Source organism: Diadema antillarum, unplaced genomic scaffold, assembly GCF_040938485.1.
Source record: "Diadema antillarum isolate AM-2024a unplaced genomic scaffold, OU_Dant_1.0 seq00001929_RagTag, whole genome shotgun sequence".
Lineage (NCBI taxonomy): Eukaryota > Metazoa > Echinodermata > Echinoidea > Diadematoida > Diadematidae > Diadema > Diadema antillarum.
This window is the reverse complement of record NW_027272592.1, coordinates 88,354-110,823: the sequence shown is the minus strand read 5'-3', so window position 1 is coordinate 110,823 and position 22,470 is coordinate 88,354. Positions and strand designations below refer to the sequence as shown.

The 22,470-nt window shown below is 39.8% G+C and overlaps 1 protein-coding gene across 1 annotated transcript in view; it reads right to left on the bottom strand.

Annotated features, from left to right (window-relative positions):
* The window catches only part of LOC139713235 (mediator of RNA polymerase II transcription subunit 23-like), a gene marked incomplete at its 3' end in the record, with an annotated part of 181,478 nt that overhangs the window by 86,083 nt on the left and 72,925 nt on the right, over nucleotides 1–22,470 (bottom strand). Inside the window, exons 10-13 of the mRNA XM_071624980.1 lie at nucleotides 21,727–21,822; nucleotides 18,381–18,584; nucleotides 9,833–9,976; nucleotides 8,429–8,574 (exon numbers count right to left, since the gene is read on the bottom strand). Coding sequence (XP_071481081.1) covers nucleotides 8,429–8,574; nucleotides 9,833–9,976; nucleotides 18,381–18,584; nucleotides 21,727–21,822 — 590 coding nt within the window. The remainder of the gene's footprint in view (nucleotides 1–8,428; nucleotides 8,575–9,832; nucleotides 9,977–18,380; nucleotides 18,585–21,726; nucleotides 21,823–22,470) is intronic.

Genomic DNA, 22,470 nt, shown 5'->3' with positions numbered 1-22,470 from the left:
AGTCTTAGCTACAATATATTAAAATCTGGGAGAAATTCACCGAAGCATAAGTGAGCTAATGCTCGATAAAGATAGTCATGTCAATTTTCATTTCCAGGAAAACTGCACTCCCATAGAGATAACACGTAAACTGGTCGAATTTGACAAGATGACATTTAATCCATTTTTACGAGGTGATGACGTCATCCAACCAAAATTTTGTAATTACATTTTTGAAAGAACATTAAATAAGCTACAACATACTGAAATCTTGGTGAAAATTGGCAAAGGATTAGTGAGATACGCTCGAATGAACTTGAAATTTGATGATGTCATTTTGAAAATTTACTTTTTTTACTTTATTAAGAAATTTGATATCTTTTCATCATTTTTTCAGCATCGCCAACCCATGAAATTACATGTACAACTCATCAGCTTTCAGAATATGTAAAGAAAATGGGGGGTCACCGTCCATCCTGACGAGTAAAATCGGATTTAATATTGGCGGTTTTTTGGCATAGTTGCACTGTCTATCGCCATTGACGCGCGCGCGGAATTTCAACTTTGACGGGCCCGTATGATGTCATACTGAGTTGGATTGACTTGAAACTTGGCAGAAATATTCCTTGTCATTTCAGACATCCGATCAAAGTGAAAAAACGGGAAATTTCTATTGCATATGAGCTGTGCGTGCGTATATGCGCGCGCACGTACGCGTCCGATTTTTTCAATTTTTCAAAAAATGCTCTAAATGGTCTGAAACGTTTGCAAAAAAAATTTGAGCTCGATTGGAGCATACAAATATTTCAACGCGCGCGTACGCGTACATTTTAAGGTATAGATGAATTTTGAGAATATGAGTAGAATTTGCTTGACTTGAAATATATGTGACGTAAATTTCATTGAAAAATTTCATTCCATTAATGAGATATGATTGAGAATGTGTTTTCATATAATGACGTCATAGTGACGTCACGGTCGACTGATCACTATGATTTTACTAGATCTGTCGTCTTTGGGACACGATACATACATGGAGTAAGTTTGAACTTGATAGGCATAGCACTTTCTGAGCTAACCTCTGCACAACTTTTGGGGGAGAAATAAAGAAAGAAGAAGAAGAAAGAATCCGTACAGATACAGAAAGTGATCTGAGAGGATACTCGGATCACCTAATAATTGTTACATTAAATGCCAAAACGCACCCCCCTTGACAAAAAGCTGGTGACGCCCCTGTGATATAAGCTATTTGCACCTTTTAATAAGCTGAAAAGGTGTGTACAGTATGTGTGTGTGTGGGTCAGTGTGTGTGTGGGTCAGTGTGACTGCGAGGAAAATGTTGGGGGATCAGGACAAAATGTGGGTATCACTATGTTTGTGTAAGGGTCAGAGAACTCCTGTATTCTTTTTTTTTTAAGGGCGATTGGCTGAGGGAGAAATGGGGGGGGGGTGGGTCAAGGGCAAATGTTAAGGGACCCTTCCCCCATCCCTTAAGTCTTTAGGCAGAATCTTTCGGGAGGTAGAGTTAGAGGATTTTGTTGTCAATCTTTTTTTCTGTTTTTTTAAAGCCAAGTGTGTGTGAGATGAAATTTTTAAAAGATAATATAAAGTTTTGGGACCTCAAAAGTTTCCCTGAATTTCCTTGTCTTAGTTGGTTTTTCAGGTTAAAGTACCTTTCATATAACTAACACTGTGAGACTTACTCGCCCCAAAGTGCTCTCATGTCTTAATAGTACAATTGTAATCACGCAATAATGGTTTCGTACCAGAGCCGCCGCCGTACGGCGGCGAGGTAGTACACGTATTGTACGAAACCATTATTGCATGATAACTGCAACCAGCAGCGTGCAGCCCCATACAAAACGCGTGTACGCATAGCTAACTGCGACCAGCAGCCCCATACGCATAGCGTAATGGGGCTTCGCATAGTAGCATCCAGGATCATGACAGATTTAGTATTGCGGGTAAAGATCAACTTTAAATCGAAAAATTTCTTCAATTTGAAGACTTACCAATTAAGTTGAAGTATTGAGAACAGGCTTCGGGCAACGTTTGGTTCTGCCAATAGTCCCTTTCTGTTCAAATTGATGACTGAATGCGACTCGGTCGAGAGGACCTTGGGAGAGCTACATACACTGAATACTACGGCCAGCGCATGCGCACACATCACATGCGCACAAATTTCAAATCCATGAACGGATAAGATGTTTGTGTGCGCATGTGCTGGCCGTAGTATTCAGTGTATGTAGCTCTCCCAAGGTCCTCTCGACCGAGTCACATTCAGTCATCAATTCGAACAGAAAGGGACTATTGGCAGAATCAAACATTGCCCGAAGCCTGTTTTCAATACTTCAACTTAATTGGTAAGTCTTCAAATTGAAGAAATTTTTGGATTTTAAGTTGATATTTACCCGCCAAACTAATCTGTCATGATCCTGAATGCTACAATGCGAAGTCCCATTACGCTATGTGTATGGGGCTGCTGGTCGCTATGCGAATGGGGCTGCTGGTCGCAGTTAATTGCATGATTACTGAGACATGAGAGCACTTTGGGGCGAGTAAGTCTCACAGTGTCAGTTACATGAAAGGTACTTTAACCTGAAACACAAAAATTCAGGGAAACTTTTGAGGTACCAAAACTTTATATTATCTTTAAGCTTCTCTCATCTGGGAGAGTAAACTCTTCTCTACCCATAACTGTTAAATTTCAAAAACCTTAATTGAGATATTAGCAGAATTTCTGGACAGGCACTTCTTTCACTGTGACATACAACACGTGTTCTTTGATGCTTCTGCAGATCATGCCCTAGTGATCCTGATCTTTAAATTTGCTTTCCTCTCTCTTTTTTTTTAATCTATGTAACTGCATCTCCTCATTATCTCTTATTTTAATCCATTTTTGAATGGGTTTACAGTTAAATATGTTTCTTTTTTTTAAGCTTAGAGCTTAGTACTCTGAAACTAGAACTATCACTCATTGTGATTAATATACCCCCACCCACAACTGAGGAAATTAGCTCAACCAGGATTTTTAAAACTTTTTAATTAAAAAAAAATTTACCAAGGCAATGCACTGTCCAACAGTAAAAAAATGTATTGCTCACTGTTAGTCAAATGTCCCACATTTCAAGTCAAGTGCTCAAAAAACTGAGTGAGCAAGATAGATAAACTGACAATTTCTATGGTTTTCATTAAAAATTGTATAACCATGGCGCAACACAATGTTGGATATTAGGGAAAAAAATGAAGTTTTGCACAACTATATATCATAGCCATCACATGTGCCAAATTTCAAGCCAAATGCTAACAGGATGAGGGGCTTAGTTGAATTCACAATATTAGTGTATCATTTTCATTCAAAATATACTGTTACCATGGCAACACATTTTCAACACTGACAAAAGAGTTTTTGCACATCTAGGTAATGTAGAGGTAACATGTGCCAAATATGAAGCCAAAACGCTCTAAACATAGAGAGTTAGGATCTAATTGAAATGTTTGTATGATTTTCATTCGAAATGCACTGTTACCATGGCAACACATTGTTCAACAATGATGAAATACAAAGTTTGCATATCTCTGTACTACAATGGTTGCATGTGCCAAATTTCAAGCCAAATGCTCAAAGACTGAGGGAGTTACCTGAATCCACAATATTTTTATATTGATTTTCATTCAAACAATGCTGTTACCATGGCAACACAATGATCAACAATGAAGAAAGGTTAAGTTTGCACATCTACATACCATAGTGGTCAGGTGTGCCAAATTTCAAGCTAAATGCTCAAAGACTGAGGGAGTTGGCGGAATCCACATGCTTTTTGGTGAAAAAATGTTGTTACTATGGCAACGCATTGTTCAACAATAATGAAAGATTAAGTTTGAACATCTATATGCTATAGTGGTAACCTGTGCCAAATTTCAAGCCAAATGCTCAAAGACTGAGGGAGTTAACTGAATCCAAAATATTTTTGCATGATTTTCATTCAAAATATACTGTTACCATGGCAACACATTGATCAACAATGACCAAAGACTATGTATGCTCATCTACGTACTATAGTGTTCACATGTGCCAAATTTCAAGCTTAATGCTCAAAGACTGAGGTAGTTACCTGAATTTACAATATTTTTGTATGCATTTCAGTGAAAAGCTGCTGTTACCATGGCAACCCATTGTTCACCACTGACGAAAGATTAAGTTTGCACATCTATATGCTATAGTGGTTGCATGTGCCAAATTTCAAGCCAAATGCTCAAAGAGTGAGGGATTTAACTGAATCCACGATATCTTTGTATGATTTTCATTCAAAATATGCCATTACCATGGCAACACATTGATCACCACTGACAAAAGATTACCTTTGCACATCTACGTACCACAGTGGTAATGTGTGCCAATTTTAGCTAAACGCTTGAAGACTAAAGAAAGTTAGCTGAATCCACAATACTTTTGTATGTTTTTTGGTTAAAAAAAGCTGTTACCATGGCAACGCATTATTCATCACTGACGAAAGATTAAGTTTGCACATCTATATACTATAGTGGTCATGTGTGCCAAATTTCAAGTCAAATGCTCTAAGAAATTGAGAAATTGAGAAAATTGAGAAATTGAGAAATTGAGAAACCACGGGGTAGTCCCTTTTCAATTGGAGGAAGAGTTGAAAGCAGTTAAGAAATCACTGCAACAGGAGCTAAGGAGGGCTTTATTGGAATTATGTGGAATCTCTTTTTTCTATCGATGAAGATACCACAGAATTTGAGAGTATGAAGAGATTTTGGGGCTTCATCAAACACAACAGAACTGATAATACAGGAATAAGAGAACTGAAAAGTGATGGTATTACGATCACTGATCCAATTGCAAAAGCTGAAGCATTGAACCAACAGTTCAAAAGTGTTTTCACCAAGGAAACTCCCATACCGAATGACTTACTACCGGAAACCTCAGACTTTGAAGAAATGGAGGATATTTTGTTTACATCAAAGGGTGTAGAGAAGTTGCTTTGTGGTTTGAAGACATGTAAGGCCCCTGGACCGGATGGTATAACTCCACGAGTCTTGAAGCAGCTGGCAAAAATTCTGGCTCCAATTCTTTGCAATATATTCCGGTTGTCATATGAATTAAGTGAAATACCAAATGATTGGCGTGAAGCAAATGTTGTACCAGTCTACAAGAAAGGTAATCGATCTACTCCTGTAAACTACCGCCCCATTTCGCTGACATGTATTTGCTGTAAACTAATGGAGCACGTTTTAGCCAGCAAAACTATGAAGCACGGGGACGAAAAAAATTTCAAAAGCTTTTGACAAGGTTGGGCATGAGCGGCTTTTACGTAAACTGGACTACTACGGTATCAGGGGGAAAAATCTGAAATGGATTCAAAGTTTTCTCAATGGAAGAAGTCAGAGGGTCGTTTTGGATGGTATTAAATCTTCTTCAGTAGCGGTAGGATCTGGAGTGCCTCAGGGGTCGGTTCTTGGGCCTTGCCTCTTTCTACTTTACATCAATGACTTGCCTCATGGTCTCGCGTCAAAGGTTCGCCTTTTTGCTGATGATGCAATTTCTTACATGACTATCGACAATCAACATCATACGCAAAATCTTCAAGAGGACCTAAACAAAATTGGTGACTGGGCAAAAAAATGGATGATGGATTTGAACACAGATAAATGTAAGGTTTTGACGATATCCAGGAAAAGAAGTAAGGTGCAACACGTGTATCATCTAAATAACACCCCTCTTGAATCTGTTGAATCCGTGAAGTACTTGGGTGTAACCATCACTTCTGATTTGAAGTGGACCCAACACATCAACAATACTGTCAATAAAGCCAATAACGTGCTTGCATTTCTAAAACGCAATCTTCACATAAAATCTTCTGATGTTAAAGCCACAGCTTACAAAACATTGGTTCGACCAATTGTTGAGTATGCTTCCACAGTTTGGGACCCATCTACCAAGAACCTAATCCACCAAGTGGAAATGGTCCAGAGAAGAGCTGCGCGATTCACATTAAATCGCTACCATAACACCTCGAGTGTCACCAAAATGCTACAAGAACTTAATTGGACCACTCTGGAACAGCGCAGAGAAAATGACAGGCTAATTATGATGTACAAAATACACAATAATCTCACTCCTCTTTCAGCACAGGACTATATCATCAAACAGGCTACTCAGTTAACGAGAGCCTCGCAACCACACTTCTATCAGGTACCATATTCGAGAACTGAATCGCATCGCCATTCGTTCTTCCCAAGAACTGTAAGGAACTGGAATTCCCTGTCGTCAGAAATTGTTTCAGCGCCATCTGTGGGATCATTTCGAAACCGTCTAACGGTTGATCACAGTGGCTAGTATTTTCGTCAAATTTTCTATGTGCTTGTAAATATCTGGAAATAAATTGTATTATAATGTAAATAGCACCAGTCTGCAAGAATCTTCAGTCTATTGAAGGAGGCAGACTTAATCAGAAGAAGAAGAAGACTGAGGGAGTTAACTTCATCCACAATATTTTCGTATGACTTTCATTCAAACTATGCTGTTACCATGGCAACACATTGATAAAAAATGACGAAGTAGTAAGTATGCACATCTACATACGATAGTGGTCACATGTGCCAATTTTTAAGCCAAATGCTTGAAAACTGAAGGAGTTAGGCTAATCCTCACATTTTTGTATGATTGGTAAAAAAGAAATTCTGTTGCCATGGCAACAGATTCATCACCACACACATCAAATGTGTTTTGCACAAATATACATTACATTGATCGCATATCCCAAATTCAAACTGAATTGCTACAAACCTAAGAGATTAGAGCAATCCACAACATTTTGTAAGATTTATATGAAAATCTTCCGTTGCCACGGCAACGCATTATGAAATAATCACGAAAAAGGTCTCTTGCACATCTGCCTGTGATAGTGGTCACACATGCTAAATTTGGGGATAATTGCTCAAAAAATGAGAAAGTTGTTCGATCCACAAGTTTTTACGAAAATATGCCGTTTCCATGGTAACGCATCATGCCATACTAACGAAAAAGGTGTCTTGCACATCTACCTTTGATAGCGGTCACACATGCCAAATTTGGGGTCAATTGCTCAAAAAATGAGAGAGGAGTTCGATCCACAACATTTTGCTAGATTTTTAAAAAAATTGCCGTTGCCATGGCAACTCATTATGCAATACTAATGAAAAAGGTGTCTTGCACATCTCCCTTTGATAGCAGTCACACATGCTAAATTTGGGGATAATTGCTCAAAAAATGAGAGAGTAGTTCGATCCACAAGTTTTTACGAAAATATGCCGTTTCCATGGCAACGCATTATGCGATACTAACGAAAAAGGTGTCTTGCACATCTACCTTTGATAGCGGTCACACATGTCAAATTTGGGGTCAATTGCTCAAAAAATGAGAGAGGAGTTCGACCCACAAGATTTTGCAACGGACCGACCGCCCGACCGCCCGACCGCCCGACCGCCCGACCGACCGACCGACCGACCGACCGGCCACCCGACCTCAGGATGATTCCTATATACGCCCCCTACACACTAAGTGTGGGTGGGGGTATAATACGTTTAAGAATGAAAAATTCATTTTGACTTATACATAGTTTTATTTTTGTATGTTTTGAGCTGGGTAGTCACATTTGCAATGAACAAAATGACGTGCTATGTAATGGCAGCCATTAAAAATCCCTCATTTGAAAATTATTTCTGAAAAGAGGGAAACAACAAATTACTAGTAGCTCCGGGGGCTGCTTCCTTTTCTTCCTAGTTACTGTTGACAAAGTATCCACTGTCTTCTGCTTACTTGCCTTATTCATCGGGTGTCTGGAAATGCTGTCATTTACCTGTTCTTCATCAGAGGAAGACAGGTTTGTCTGCGTGGTTAGGATAGGGACCTCGTCCCCCTTTTTTGTCTTTTTTGTGTTTCATAGGCATAATGCTGCATTTAGTTTTGACTTTCAAAATCCTTTTGATCATTGGAACCTGTCGACTCTTTTGTGTCATGACCCTGTGGTCCTGAAACATTCTGGGTGCCTTCCACTTTCATGAAGCTGCCTGCACTGCAGGATTCTTTTAGGCACGTTTGCAGATGTGTTACGGAATGATGGGATGTCCTCGCGCTATCCTCACAAGTTACCAAAGGTGTCAGGAAGTTTATTTCCGTGTCCAAATTTTGGTCTCGATCAAAATTTGGACATGGAAATTTTTCTTTCTCAAAAAGGTGCCGAAATGCCCGAACATGTTTATGAACGATAAAGTCAGTGAATGGACTCTTTCAAGAACATACAAAGAGTTTGCCGAATGAATGTGGAATTACTTAATTTACTTTCCGCATCTTGTTGCGTCAGATGCTATATGTGGGTGCAGAGACTGTCACGTTATTTAATATTAGAAGGAAGAAACACTGGAGCCCATTTTGTGAATGACTCACTCTAGGTGTGTCCTGATGGCAGGAGGGGGTGGTCTTTGGAGAGGGGTCTTCTCCTTCTGCGCCTTGTGGTCCAAGTGGTTCCAGATGCAAGCCATGGAGAAGACATGGGTGCAGGATGGGTGATTGACGTCTGGTACTTTCAGACCCTGCAGAGAAACCCATGCATCGTATGAACAAATGTAGTGCATGTGACTCATCAACTGCGCAAAAACATGACCTAACTATATGTGACCGTGCACCTCAAAACGAACATAAAGTCGCACACACTGATTTTGCGTGAAGACTGAAAATAAGTGAAATGGATCAACCTAGCCGAACTTGACTTTTTCATGTTTTCTAAAAGAGCGGGTCTTCTTTTACATTATGCTAAAATTTGGTATCATAAAACGGGCAGGAAAGTTTGTTTTTTTAGCAGTTTATCTCGAACATTTTTGGTAGAATAGTGTGATTAGGTGTGTCTTTAGAATTTCTTTTTCATTTCTGAAAAAAACTTGTCAACACTCTTCACTTTCAAGTGTAATAACTTTTGAAAAGATAGTGCTACTGCTTTGAAAGTTGGCATTGATTATAGACAGAATGTGTTAATGAGGCACGTTTGATTTCAATTTAATTTGATAATCCCTTCATTGTTGTTACTCTGGTGGTTTACTTCCTGTTTTTTGTCCCATTCCTCGCACAGCCAGCACGGTTTGGTAAAGATAAAGCGCTTGAATAGACACTGTACTTCAGAGCCGCTTTTCTCAGTTCACACTTTTCCTGAGTTTGTGCTTTCTGTCCAATATTTAGATAGGTTAGGAGAGTCCATTTGATTTGAGTTATACATCATTTTAAAGCTTAAAGTCTGCTCTTTCAGAATATGGTCTTCACTAAAAATTCATATCTGGCGACTTTTTGTTTGTTTTGAGGTGCAGGGTCACATATTATGGTGTTGTTCAAAAGTCTAGGTAAAATGGAGATGCGATACAAGTACAAAAAAATACTACAGTGAACAAATGCCAAAATCTGATCTTAATATTGAGCTGAACATTCCTAAACCTTTGATTCCAGTGTAAATGGAGGAGATCATGGGACACATTAAAATCTATCATGATGCTCAGCATTAAACTAGGGAGGTGGAGATGATGATCACCCACCATCTCAGCTGCCCACTGGTAACATAGGCACTATGATTATTCTTGACCAACCCCTGAACATAAGCACAAAATTGACATCTTTCAGCAGTCCAATATTATCAATCCAATACTTTTTTTTAATGCTACAAACTAATACTTATCAAACAACCATTGCACTCTTTATCTAAACACAGTTCTAACATGTTTGTCAACACAAGCCAAAACACTTCAAGTCCTAGCCTGCCAGTAGAGCCACTTGTGTCATCATCTAAGAAGAAAGAAGCATGTATACCTTCTTCTCAGGGTAGAGAAGGTCAGACAGCCGGAGAACTGGAAGAAACTCCTCCAGAGAGGCCTTTTTGATACTCCCGGAGATGAACTGCAGTAACACCCACATCAGGTGGTCCCGTCCCTTGGTCAGACTTCGCCCATTTAGCTGGATAAAATAGAGCCACGCTCAGATGTTAAGATATATCCGGGATGCTGATGGTAATGTATGAGATACTGTAGTCCCCATGCAGAATGTAGATGCTTCCCTTCAATGTTTGTGCAACATTCTCATGAAATGATTCGATAAATCTTACTCAGCAAGCACTAATGCTATGTTCATGTCTTGACCATTTGGTTGTTTGTGCATGCACGAGATGTTAGAGAGCAATTCCACACCATGTCCAGGTTGACTTTAATATCAAAAGTAGTTATACCAATAGATTAAGAAATATCAGAAATACAATGTTCTGGTTGATTACGTGGCAAGTATGTCTTTTCTCTTCAAAAATCATAGTTTTGTTGCTAGTTTCTTGCAACACACAACATATTGATGCAAAGGATGCAAATTTGTCTTTTTTATTTCATGTGGAAAAAACAAGGACATTCAGTAAAGATTTGTGCATGCATCAATGAGACTTGTGATTCCATGACAACAGCACCTTACACAATCTGCATATGTGGTTGGTACTAATATTGCTGTTTCGTGAAACATGTGATTCTTGAAATTCCATAACTTGAAAATCTTTATATCAAGTCTGCTTGAATGAAACATCTGTCATGCTGTGAGATTTCTTCAACCGACTCCCTGTTTAAATTTCTGAAATACATGCATGGTAAATCATATATCAATAGAAAGCTAAGAGCATGAACAATGTCAATATGTCAGTTAAGATACCCGAAGGCTAACTGAAATATAATGAGACAAAATCCAAAAGCTGTATTTTTTTTTTTTTTGCTTTCCTGAGCAAAAGACAGTTACGATTTTGGCCCTCTTTTGGATGACATCAGCTTTTGAACGAAGAGCAGTAGCACTGACAGGCAAGTGGCTGGGCAAACTGCGAAACAAAGATGATAGCTCGCTGCAAAGCTCTGCTCTAAACCAGCTTTGCTGCAAAACATCTTGCATGGCGTGCATGCAATTTGTGTTTGTGCAGAAATCAACTCAAAGATCAGGCGGCGTATGGTTAGACGATATCAGCAGTATCTGAAAGAATTTTGCCTCTGTGATATCGAGTGTTGCCAGAATTTGTCAATTATTGCCATCTACAATATGTGCTGATTGCAATAATGGATTTGTCAACACCTGCAACATCAAAGACAAAATGCAAGGTGGGGCAGAGGTGTATGGTATTTGGTCGTGGCAATACCACTGTAGGGGAATACATCGTGCATGCTATGCCGGGGAAGATGCCCGTCGGGACAGAAAGGTTCACGCCGTACCAACGGGCATGGGTGAACTTCATTGGAACGCGTTGTAAGTTTGATGTCATAAATGCAAGGTTTGTTTCTCTTTCCCATAAGTGTGGTTTTTAAAACATGGTGTAGGCCCCATCTGTTTCTACTAATTGGGCTTGTCGTCTACTGTTGGTAGATGTAACAGAGCCATGGTCAGCCCCAAGTAGACCCTACATCTAGCACAGTAGAGAGATCTTCTTGTATCACGTTGCTGTCGTGTGTCGTGTACTTGCCAGCGCTGATCCTTAAAATTGTCAGCTAAAATGTCCTTACAAGGGTATTTCATCCTCATTGAATCAGCTCTAGGGGAATGTCTAAGCCTAATTTATTCCTAATCTATGCTTAGCTTTCCGATTTTATGAATTAATCTGAAAACTAAAAATGTGGCTATGGCGACTGGTATGCCTCCGCCATAATGCATGATTCTCCTAATACATTGTAGGTCTACATACATGTAGTACATGTGGACAATGTGTGATTTCATTTTCACAAAATTGGCAAAATATTACAATGACAAGTTTGTCACAAATGTGTTGAATGTTCACCTTCCTTGACTTAGGTTTCATTGGATGACTAGGAGAGCATGTATTTGGGGATTTAAGGACTTTAACTTGACTTTCATACATTTATGCATTGAGTAATTTTCAAGGTATGGAGGAAAAGTGCAATTTCTGTATTGAATAGTAAATTGCTGCCATTTTCATCTGGCCTTTGACCCTAAAATTCATAAGATAATCACTGTCAGGCAGAACATGCATAAATATGTAGTAAGTTTCAAGATAACTAGAGCCACTTCCGAGACATGCAGGAAAAAGTTAGTTCAGCACTTTCACTTGATCTTTGACCTTTTGACCTTTGAGGAAAAAAAAAAAAAAAACTTTCCAGAGAATTTATATTAGGTTACACATGCATACACCATGTGTAAAAAAATAATAATAATAATCCTGGCATTGCATAAACATGAGGGAAATACAACATTGTAGTAAAATTTTGAAGTGTTGCACTTGACCTTTGACCCCTGACCTTTGACCCCATGAACCCTACATTCTCTAGATAATCACTGCCAGTCAGTACATGTATATACTATGTTCCATGAAGATACCTTGAACAATTTCCAAGGTACGGAGAAAAAAAATAAAGTTTTAATATTTTTACTTGACCTTTTGACCTTTGACCTCATGACCCAAACTTTCGTCAGAGAATCTTAACTGAGTATACATATATACACTAAGTTTCAAGAAAATATCTTCGTATCTTCATTGCATAGATATGGTGGAAATAGTGAAATTTTATGTATTTGACCTTGACCTTTTGATCTTTGACCTTGAGCATGTGCACCCGAAAGTTGATAGGCACAACTTCACCCCCTAATACACATACATGCCAAGTTTCATTAGGATACCTCAACACGTTTTGATAGTTACCTTGTCCACAAAATTCATTACGGACGGACGGAAGGACAGACGGACGGACGGAAGGACGGACGGACGGACAACCCGAAAACATAATGCCTCCGGCACCACTTTGTGGCGGAGGCATAAAAATCCTGTTGTCTTTTCTTGCACAGATCTCACATCTGCCTTCCAAACCACAGCGCTGTTCAAATCAACTGCTGTGGCAGCTGTGCATGGGCCTACACATAGCCTAGGCTGTATACAGTGCATGCAGTGCAAGCGCACACCCTCAATACTCTTGGTTGTGAGCATGGTAAGCAGTTGATTGGAATGGCGCTATGGTTTGGAAGGCAGCAGTGAAATCCATGCAAGAAAAAAACATTTGTTTTTTTTAATAATTCATAAGGCAAGACCCAAACTTTGGAATAATCTAGATAATAGTTTAAACGATTCCCCCAAATTCGTCACATTTAAATACAAATTCAGAAAACATCTACTCTCTACTTATAATTCTAGATAATTTAAATTGTTTCAATTCATGCTTGAGCTTTCACCTGTCCTGATGTCGCAGCACTTGGCGTGTTCTGTATGCGGACCTCTCTTCTTTCGTCTCTCCTCTTCCTTTCCTGTCTTTTGTCCTTCGTAGACTTGTATTGTTACTGACTTCTCTCCTCTTGGTACTGTCTCGCGTCTTATATGTGTGTGGGTAATGTGCGTACGAGTGCTGTCCTTGTCATATTTTCCCGGTACACGTGGTTCAGTGAACAGTGTCCGGGCATTAACATTGATTTTTGATTTTTTTTTCCCGACCTGCGTATCTCAATATACAACTACATGCATATTTTTTACAAATGATTCAAATAATCTATAATCAAATATAATAGCTATGAAAAACCCTCGAATACTATATTATTTACTCATTATTTATCTAGCGATCCACGTCCCACAAGCTTTGCTTTTTAGTGGATCACTATTTTCCATAATCGAATCTATTTTCTGCACGCCCACAAAGTATATATATGTATTGTTCCACCTAATTATTGTATATATACATAAATATATGTTGTTATAAAATTTATCTTGGATACTACAGGTACATGAATCTTTTGCAAATGTTTGAACAATATCATTTCATGACATGTATACTTTGTACTATGTTTTGATTTTCGTTGATTGGAAATTTGTACTATGTTTTTTGATTTTCGTTGATTGGAAATAAACTATGATTGAATTGATTGATTGAATGTGTCTCGCCCATTCAGGTACAATTTCTTGTACGCGAATGGGATATAACAGCTATAACAAAGTTATTTGTCTTAGACTCTTGCAGCTAAGCTTTAATATACGACCTCAAATAATCCTTTGACGTTACCAGGTCACCCCTGATGGCAATATAATATACAGGTCCCCCAAGTGCATCTACAACCCAAGTTTGGTTGAAAAGGGAGCGATGGTTTCAAAGTTATCTATCATACGGGAGTCTTGCAGGTAAACTTTAACACTGACCTGAAATAACCTTTGACCTTAACATGTGAGCTCCAACGGCACCATTACATTAATGTATTCCAAGTGCATCCATCACCCAAGTTTGATTGCCATTGTAGCAACATGTGCTGAGTTACGTGTGATAAGAGAGTCTTGCAAGTAAACTTGAACATATGACCTCAAATGACCTTTGACCTTATCCTGTGACCTCCAACCACCATAACATGAAGGTACCCCCATTGCATCTATGACCCAAGTTAGGTTGCAATCCAAGCAACTTATGTAAAGTTATTTGTCACAAGAGAGTCTTGCAGGTAAACTTTAACAGAAAAAAAGAGTCTTGCACATACTCTTTAATATATGACCTAAAATGACCTTTGACATCATCACATGACCTCCGACAACACCATAACATGAAGAAACCCCTAGTGCTTCTATCACCCAAGTGTGGCTGCCATTGCTGTAACAGTTGCCAAGTTATGCATCATAAGAGAGTCTTGCAGGTAAACTTTAACATTTGTGACGGACGACGGACGGATGACGGATGGACGCCATTTGGATCCCTTAGTCTCGCCTTCACCTCCAGTGGGCGAGACAATAAAATCGGTAAGCCAAACATCAATTAGGTAGGCTTAGATATTCAACTACACTGTATGTATAGCTGATTCAGTGCGGCTGAGCTGTATGCCCTTTTTAGGGTGTTTTGACTAAGTTGGTTCTGCATGGCAATAAATACGAGATCTGTCTCTAACTGACCATGTTTACTCTAGGCCTACCATCGTTAGATAAGAAGCCAATCGAGAAGAGACAGATACCATTCGTCTATGTGCTAAGATGACAAATTAATTTTGTATTTCAACCAAAAGTTGTGGTATCACTCACAGGACAGTCAGTAAAACAGGTCTAATGTTACAGATAGTCTGTGCAAATCATTGTGTACATGTAGGTCTATGTTACAGCTTACAAATTACATCACATGGCAGGGACTATCCATGTGGATATCTTAAACTTTCAGAAACCCAAATTTCACCATAATCACAGGATATAGTATTACGTAGTTGCTTGTTCTAAATCACTCATGTAAATTTGTAGCATTTCCTTAATTGGTTAGCGTCAATATCCATGCCACTTTCATGTCAATGCTCAATTTCCCCTCAAAACAACTTGTTCTTCCTGAGCGATTGCGACGTACATACATTGCATGCAAAATATGAAACTGAAGTTAATAGCTGTCTTTACTACGTGAGAGTGATGACTGAGAGAAAAACAAATCGCCAGTTAAATGAAGTTGGATACGAAATGCAATTCCTAGATTGTACAAGACTACAAACAGACGGATAGACACCAACATACATGTACACACACACACACACACACACACACACACCCACATCCACAAATTTCTCAATAAATGACTTAATTTTAGCTTTTTAGTGGAAAATGACCAGAGAAAATGGGATTCCATCGGGATTTGATCCCGAGACCTCCAGATTGCTAGCCAGGTACTCTACCGACTGAGCTATAGAAAGTTCCTAGTTCAGTGTTCATCCCAGAAACCCTAAATTCTCATTGCTCAAATGGTCAGAAGCTACAGCAGTGAGTTTGTGTGTGACACACATGCACACACTTGAACCTGGCCCAAACCCAAAGGATATCCAACTTGGGGATAAATGCGAGGGATCACCGACGTGCTGCAGCTTTCTGAGTACGTAACAAACGCAAACAGAAGAAAACTGATCAGAAATTAATATAATTTATTAGTGAAAAAATGAGCAAAGAGAATGGGATTTAATTTTTGATAGTTACAATCATTGCACAATGAATTGTTGTTCAATACATTACACAGCTAACTTCAGTTCTAGATTGTGCAGGCAGTGTACGCCGCAATCTGTTGTGAAGATCGAGTTTGTATTGAGTGGCGCTTCCCCTCAACCGATTTCATTCAAATTCACGTGAGTAATTGGAAATAAGCTATTAAGTATATCCTGTGATTTTGGTGTAATTTTGTTTTACAGCAATTGAGATGTCTACATGGATACGAAAGTACATAAGCCAGCTTTCCCATCTTGTCCGCCTCAACCCCCCGGCCTGCCAGACAGCATGATAATGCTGATCATACAATCGGGCTGTGCGGCACCACCACCTACATACTTCTGCCGCTTGCATGCCATCTTCCGCACCCCCAAATCTCCATCATATTTGTTGCTGTCATCACTCCTGGTGTCAAGATCACTCTTGCCTTCATCCTCATCAACTTCAAAACTGAGGTCGAGATCGTCTTGGGCCATTTTGTGTAACGTATCAGATTGCTTGAACTCCATTCACCCTGACTCTTGGTATAAAATGCACGCAAACTCACATGCAACGGCCGGCGCGTTTACGCCAGCGGAATGCGTCGTTCATGGGAGGACGTCATCAAGAGAGTGGCTAAATTCTAGACAAACTCCAAGGCCCTGAGTGAGGGATATCAACACTCTGTCCTTTTTAATGCAAAATCTCTACCAAAATGGTAGCAGACAATGAATCGTTTCCTATGACATTAGCCTATATCCAAGGCTGCATACTGGCACTGGTCCGACGATCCCTGACCAGTAAAAATCACTGTCAGACCAGTAACCTTTTCAGGAATGGACCAGTAAAACATGGAAAAAGTGGGTACCTACTGGTCAGACAGACAGGTTGGACCAGTAGAAAAAAATGGGTTAGTGTGCAGCCCTGCTATATCTAATATGCAAATTTCACGCAGATGAATTATTATCATTATCTTGTTTTATTATCATTTCATTTGGCAGAAAACATGCAATACATAATGTAACAAAGCTCAAAACAATCAATCAATACAATAACACAAAAACACCTATAAACACTGAATGCACCTGACAGGGCTGCCAGGCACTGGGCAAGTTACTAAATAACTGTAGTCCGCAGATCGCCCCAACCTATATCCCTTCCAGACGCATCCAGCATTACAGATTTATGTGCCACTGATTATCATAAAATATTCATAACTGTACTTTTTAAAATTTCTTGCATAAAAATACAAACTATGTAAAAATCCTTGTATATTTCACAATATCAAATCACAATTTACAAACTCATGATCACACAACAAACTCATGATCACACTACAAACTCATGATCACACTGTTACATTTCATTCACAATGTTACAAGTTCCTTCCCACAAACACAACACAGACGGAATGGTTTGTCTCTCAGCAATACTCAAACTCAATGAACTCTTAACATGCACTGCACTGTCCGCAGAGTGTGGATTCGAAGAAGAAAGCTTGTAATGTCCTACACACTTAATCAAGGTTTCTTCCACGATGTGACATCTTTGATTATTACACACACAGTATGTATTGTGTAATGTGCTGATGGTATGAAGGGCATCATGGAAGCATGAAATGCATCTATCATGTGCAATAAAATGGAAAGTGGTGCTTGATGCAAAGCAAATATGCTTGACAATTCTTCACACATGCTATCCCCCCCCCAAGAATTAATTTGTTTAACAAAATAAAACAATCATGTCCTTGAGGGACAACAAGGAATACTGTAGACTTACGTGAAGTTGCTGTAAAAGAGTACTAAAAATAAAGACTGTGGTATTGCTTCTTGTGAAAGGCTTGGATTGGTCAACGTTTATCATGGGTGTTCAATGAATGATCACTCTACATTATCTAAACTCAGGTCTGATGACTTAAGTTATAATGCATAATTTATACTGAAAACAATCACTTTTAAAAGCAAGAGAATATTAATCAGAGGGGTGAAGGTTGAGGTGTGAATTTTCTTCAATTTGTCTCCCTCTACAGCAGTTGCTATCTCACAAATTTAATTTGTTGAGGGAAACAAATTAAAGAAAATTCACTTTCTTTTAATATTTTACATTTATCAATCTAATCATCAAATCCACAAGTAAAAAAAAAGTGCTTCCCTATTGATCAACCGGGACAAGAATGGTTGAATCACAAAGGATGTCCCAGTCTGTATCTTCAGATACAGCTATGCATAATTCATGATTTAAATACATTGAAGCGGGGAAGCTATGTGGAAAAAAAAATGTAAGGCCTTCATGGCTGTGTCACTCACTCTCATGCTCATCCATTTCTGTCAATGCTCAGTGTGGCAAGTTAGTCTCAGTCCTTGGCCAAAATGCCTTGTCAAAAGCCTATGACTGGCATGAAGCTCACTTCAAAATAACTTTCTTCAGATACCTAGTTCTACAAACCTTTTCATGCAAAGATTGCACCATGCTGGGAAAGCTGACAAACTGGAACAATGCAAAGATGATCAGCTGTGTAGACAGGTGTTGCCATGGTGCCATAGGCCATAAACTTGGCATGTTACTGCCATCTTGTGTCTCCACCCTTTCCATGGCTACAATCAGGAGATTAGCTAGCTCCTCTTCGAGTGCAAGGCTCCGAGTCTTTTGCTATCAGACAAAAATAACAATAGAAGAGTGGAATTAATACACATACAGCTGTAAAGCCATCTTCAAGTAGATTTATTGATCATATGCCGAAGAAAATTTTGAAATGAAAGTCTAGGCAATGTAATGGCATCACACTGGTTGAGCACGACATCATCACATCTTTAACACGACCTGAAAAGACATGCTGAAAATCACATGCTTTCTACCATGTGGGAATGTGGTAAATGCAGAATTTCAAAGAGTAGAGCATACAAATTCAGCCGGACTAAAGCGACAACTGAAGAAAAATAGCTTTTACAGGGTGTCACTGTTGGTACATGTATTTCAGTCATATCACAATAGTGCTTTGTACATCACACACTGCAACAGTGGTTCACACAATTACAAATATACCAGTAAATGTGGCAACACACTTCTATCCTGTGTTAATAGATGCTGGTTCAAATCCAAAGTCCAGTATCTGTCGGACCTATGCCAGTGGCCTTGACATTGCCTTCTTATCATATATTTTGTTGCATGTCAGCCATCATGAGACAAATCCAAAAAATAATGTCCCTCAAATTTTGTATCAGTCGGACACCTTATAGCAGACAATCCTACCACCATATTCCCCAAACAATACTAATAGCCTGTAGATTAGCATACAGAATAGTCAAAAATCTATAAAGTGGTACCTGATTCTTGATTGATCATTCTTCACGTATGGCCTCACAAATCTACAACAAGAGACCCGGGGGTCACGCGCTCACCTGAGTATCGCAATTTCACCTTCCATGCATTCTTGCACACTCTTACCTGAGAACATTGGAAACTAGAAATGTCGCTACAGCGACTGGTTATACCCCCGCCAAACAACATTTCATAAGCTTTGGTCAAAACAACATTTCATAAGCTTTGGTCAAAAAACTGAGGAAGTAGTTAAATCCGCAAGATTTTTCCTTGATCTTCTGCCATTAATATGCCGTTACCATGGCAACGTACTCTCGGGTACTGTCGAAAAATGCGTCTTGCACATCTGCAACCAAAGGCACACATCTGTACCACGTTTCATGGAAATTGGGCAAAAACTGAGGAAGTAGTTTGCAACACAAAATTTTCCATCATTTTGGCTCATAATATGTGAGCTGTTACCATGGCAACATACTTTTTGTCACTGTCAAGAAATGTGTCATGCTGACCTATATCCTAAGACAAACATTCAATATGAATTCCATGAGAATTGGAAGAACACTGATGAAGCAGTTTTGCCATGAAGCATTTTGCCCTATATTTTACCAATAACATGCCGTTACCATGGCAACGCACTTTTTGCCACTGCGGAAATATGTGTCTTGCACATTAACATATTCAGATGAACATCTGTACCTAATTTCATAAAAATTGATCAAAAACTGTGGGAGGAGTTTGCGACGCAAGATTTGTACCCATTTTTGCCCATAATATGCCGTTACCATGGCAACGTACTTTTGGGTACTGTCAAAAAATACGTCTTGCACATTACAACCCAAGGCACACATCTGTGCCAAGTTTTATGGGAATCGGTTGAAAACTGAGAAAGTAGTTCGCGACGCAAGATTTGCAACGGACCGACCGCCCGACCGACCGCCCGACCGCCCGACCGACCGCCCGACCGACCGTCCACTGATTCCTATATACCCCCTTCAAACTTCGTTTGGCGGGGGTATAACTAAGGTCTGCATATATGGATCCCCCCCCCCCAACTCTAGGTTTGGGGGGGGGGCAGGCAGCCCTGGATCTGCAATGAACAAACTTGGAACTAAAGTCATCAATGTACAAATTCATAGTAATAACTTTGCTTTATCATTTCTGGTTCTAGAGTGGAAGATTGTAAATATTCCTTAATGTGTGTATGTGGGGGGGGGGGGGGGGGAGGGCCCCCGCCCCCCCAAAAAAAAGGGACATGGTGCCCATTTGAAGGAATTGAGATTCTATCCCCCTAGGCTACCTGCTTAGTTTGGTCAAAATTCATCATGCGGTTTTCAAAAAGAAGATGAACATGTACAATTCAGGCCCCATTAGGACCCATCCCCATCCCATCTCCTGGGTCCCAAGGAGGGGGGAGGGGGCACCCCTGATTCCGCCAATCCCATGAACAAACTGAAAACTATAGTCATCAATGTACTAACTCATAGTATTAACTAAGCCCTATCACTTCTGGTTCTAGAGTAGATTTTTACAGATTCCTTAACTCTACGGGGTTTGGGCCCCCCTGGGGGCCCCCCAGGTGGGCCATGGTGCCCATTTGAACAAATTGAGATCCTATCCTCCTCGGGATGCTACCTACCAAGTTTGATGAAAATCAGACATGGGGATCTCAAAGTGAAGATGAAAATGTACAATTTAGGCCTCATAAGGACCCCTCCCCATCCCCCTCCCCTGGGTCCCAAGGGGGCACCCCTGATTCCCCATGAACAAACTTGAAACTACAGTCATCAATGTACTAACTCAAAGTATTAACTGAGCCACATCACTTCTGGTTCTACAATGTAGAGAAGAAGATTTTTACAGATTCCTTAATTTTAGGGGGTTTGAGCCCCCTTGGGGGCCCCCCAGGTGGGCCATGGTGCCCATTTGAACAAATTGAGATCCTATCCCCCTACGGATGCTACCTGCCGAGTTTGGTGAAAATTGGTCATGGGGTTCTCAAGAAGAAGATGAAAATGTAAAAAGTTTACGCACGACGCACGACGCACGCCGGACGAAGAGCGATCGCAATAGCTCACTTGAGCCTTCGGCTCAGGTGAGCTAATAAACCAAAATTCTGTCACAGCACTGCAAAATCATGCTGTAGTAATGCAATTTGAAGGGTTAACTTTGTTATTACCTGTGCTGAGGTCTCTTCTGACACACAATTAAGTTTGACATGTGCCTAGATGTGGTAAGAGACCTTTCCATGAACCCAATACTTATCAGCCGGATTGGATTGGCTTAACATGCAATGTAGATTATAAATCCAACAATAAATCAACATGTTCTCAAGGGCTAGAACTTGACAGTATACCTCCACAAAAACAAGTTGTATTGAAGTTAACATTTTGTCATGGGGGAAAATGCCAAGAAAGCAAGCAGAATAAGAAAATTCATAATTCTTAAAACAACAACATCATGATGATGTTCTTACCACTTTGTTGAGAGACAATAGGGTGCAGACCATATCTCTTGAGTAAGGCTGCTCTAAGACATACCTCAGCAGGCCAGTCTGTGGTTTCATAGCATACTGTGATTACAAAGGAATTACATCATTGATTACTGACTTCATATATCTGCCTGGGATTGGAAATTGTTAATACCAACTGAAATGACCAGAGACTCCAATTCTCCTACTTTGAGGCTGTTTTCTCAAAATCTCCAGCTCTCCTGCTTTAATTTGAATTTATCCTTCTCTAACTGTGTGTCTCCCACTAAATGTGTATCTTCCCTGCTTTAACACAGGCTGCTTTCTCCCGCCAAACTTTAGTTTTGTCATATTTATATTAAAAAAGATAGGGCTAAGATAGCACCAGAGAGCATCATTAATCATAGAGCTTCCCACTTGAGATTAGATTTCTCCTGCCCTGGCTCTGTGTCTCCCGCTTGAAATGATTTCTTTCTTTGTGCCATCATATATTGAAAAATAAGCCTCAGATAGCATGAGGGAGCATCTAGAACCCAAGAGCTTCCAAGGCCATTGAGCGGACCCTGGACCCCGGCCTCAAGGAACTTCGCGGTCGTGTGTGCGCTTCGTGCACATCAAGTTGGAGTCTCCCGTTTGCTAGGGGTTTCTGGCGGGAGAATCTCCAGATCAGAAGGTGCTTGGGGTTGGAGTCTCTGACTAAACCTACTGTGACTTCATCTGTCAGAGGAAGATGTCTAGCATCTCATTAAG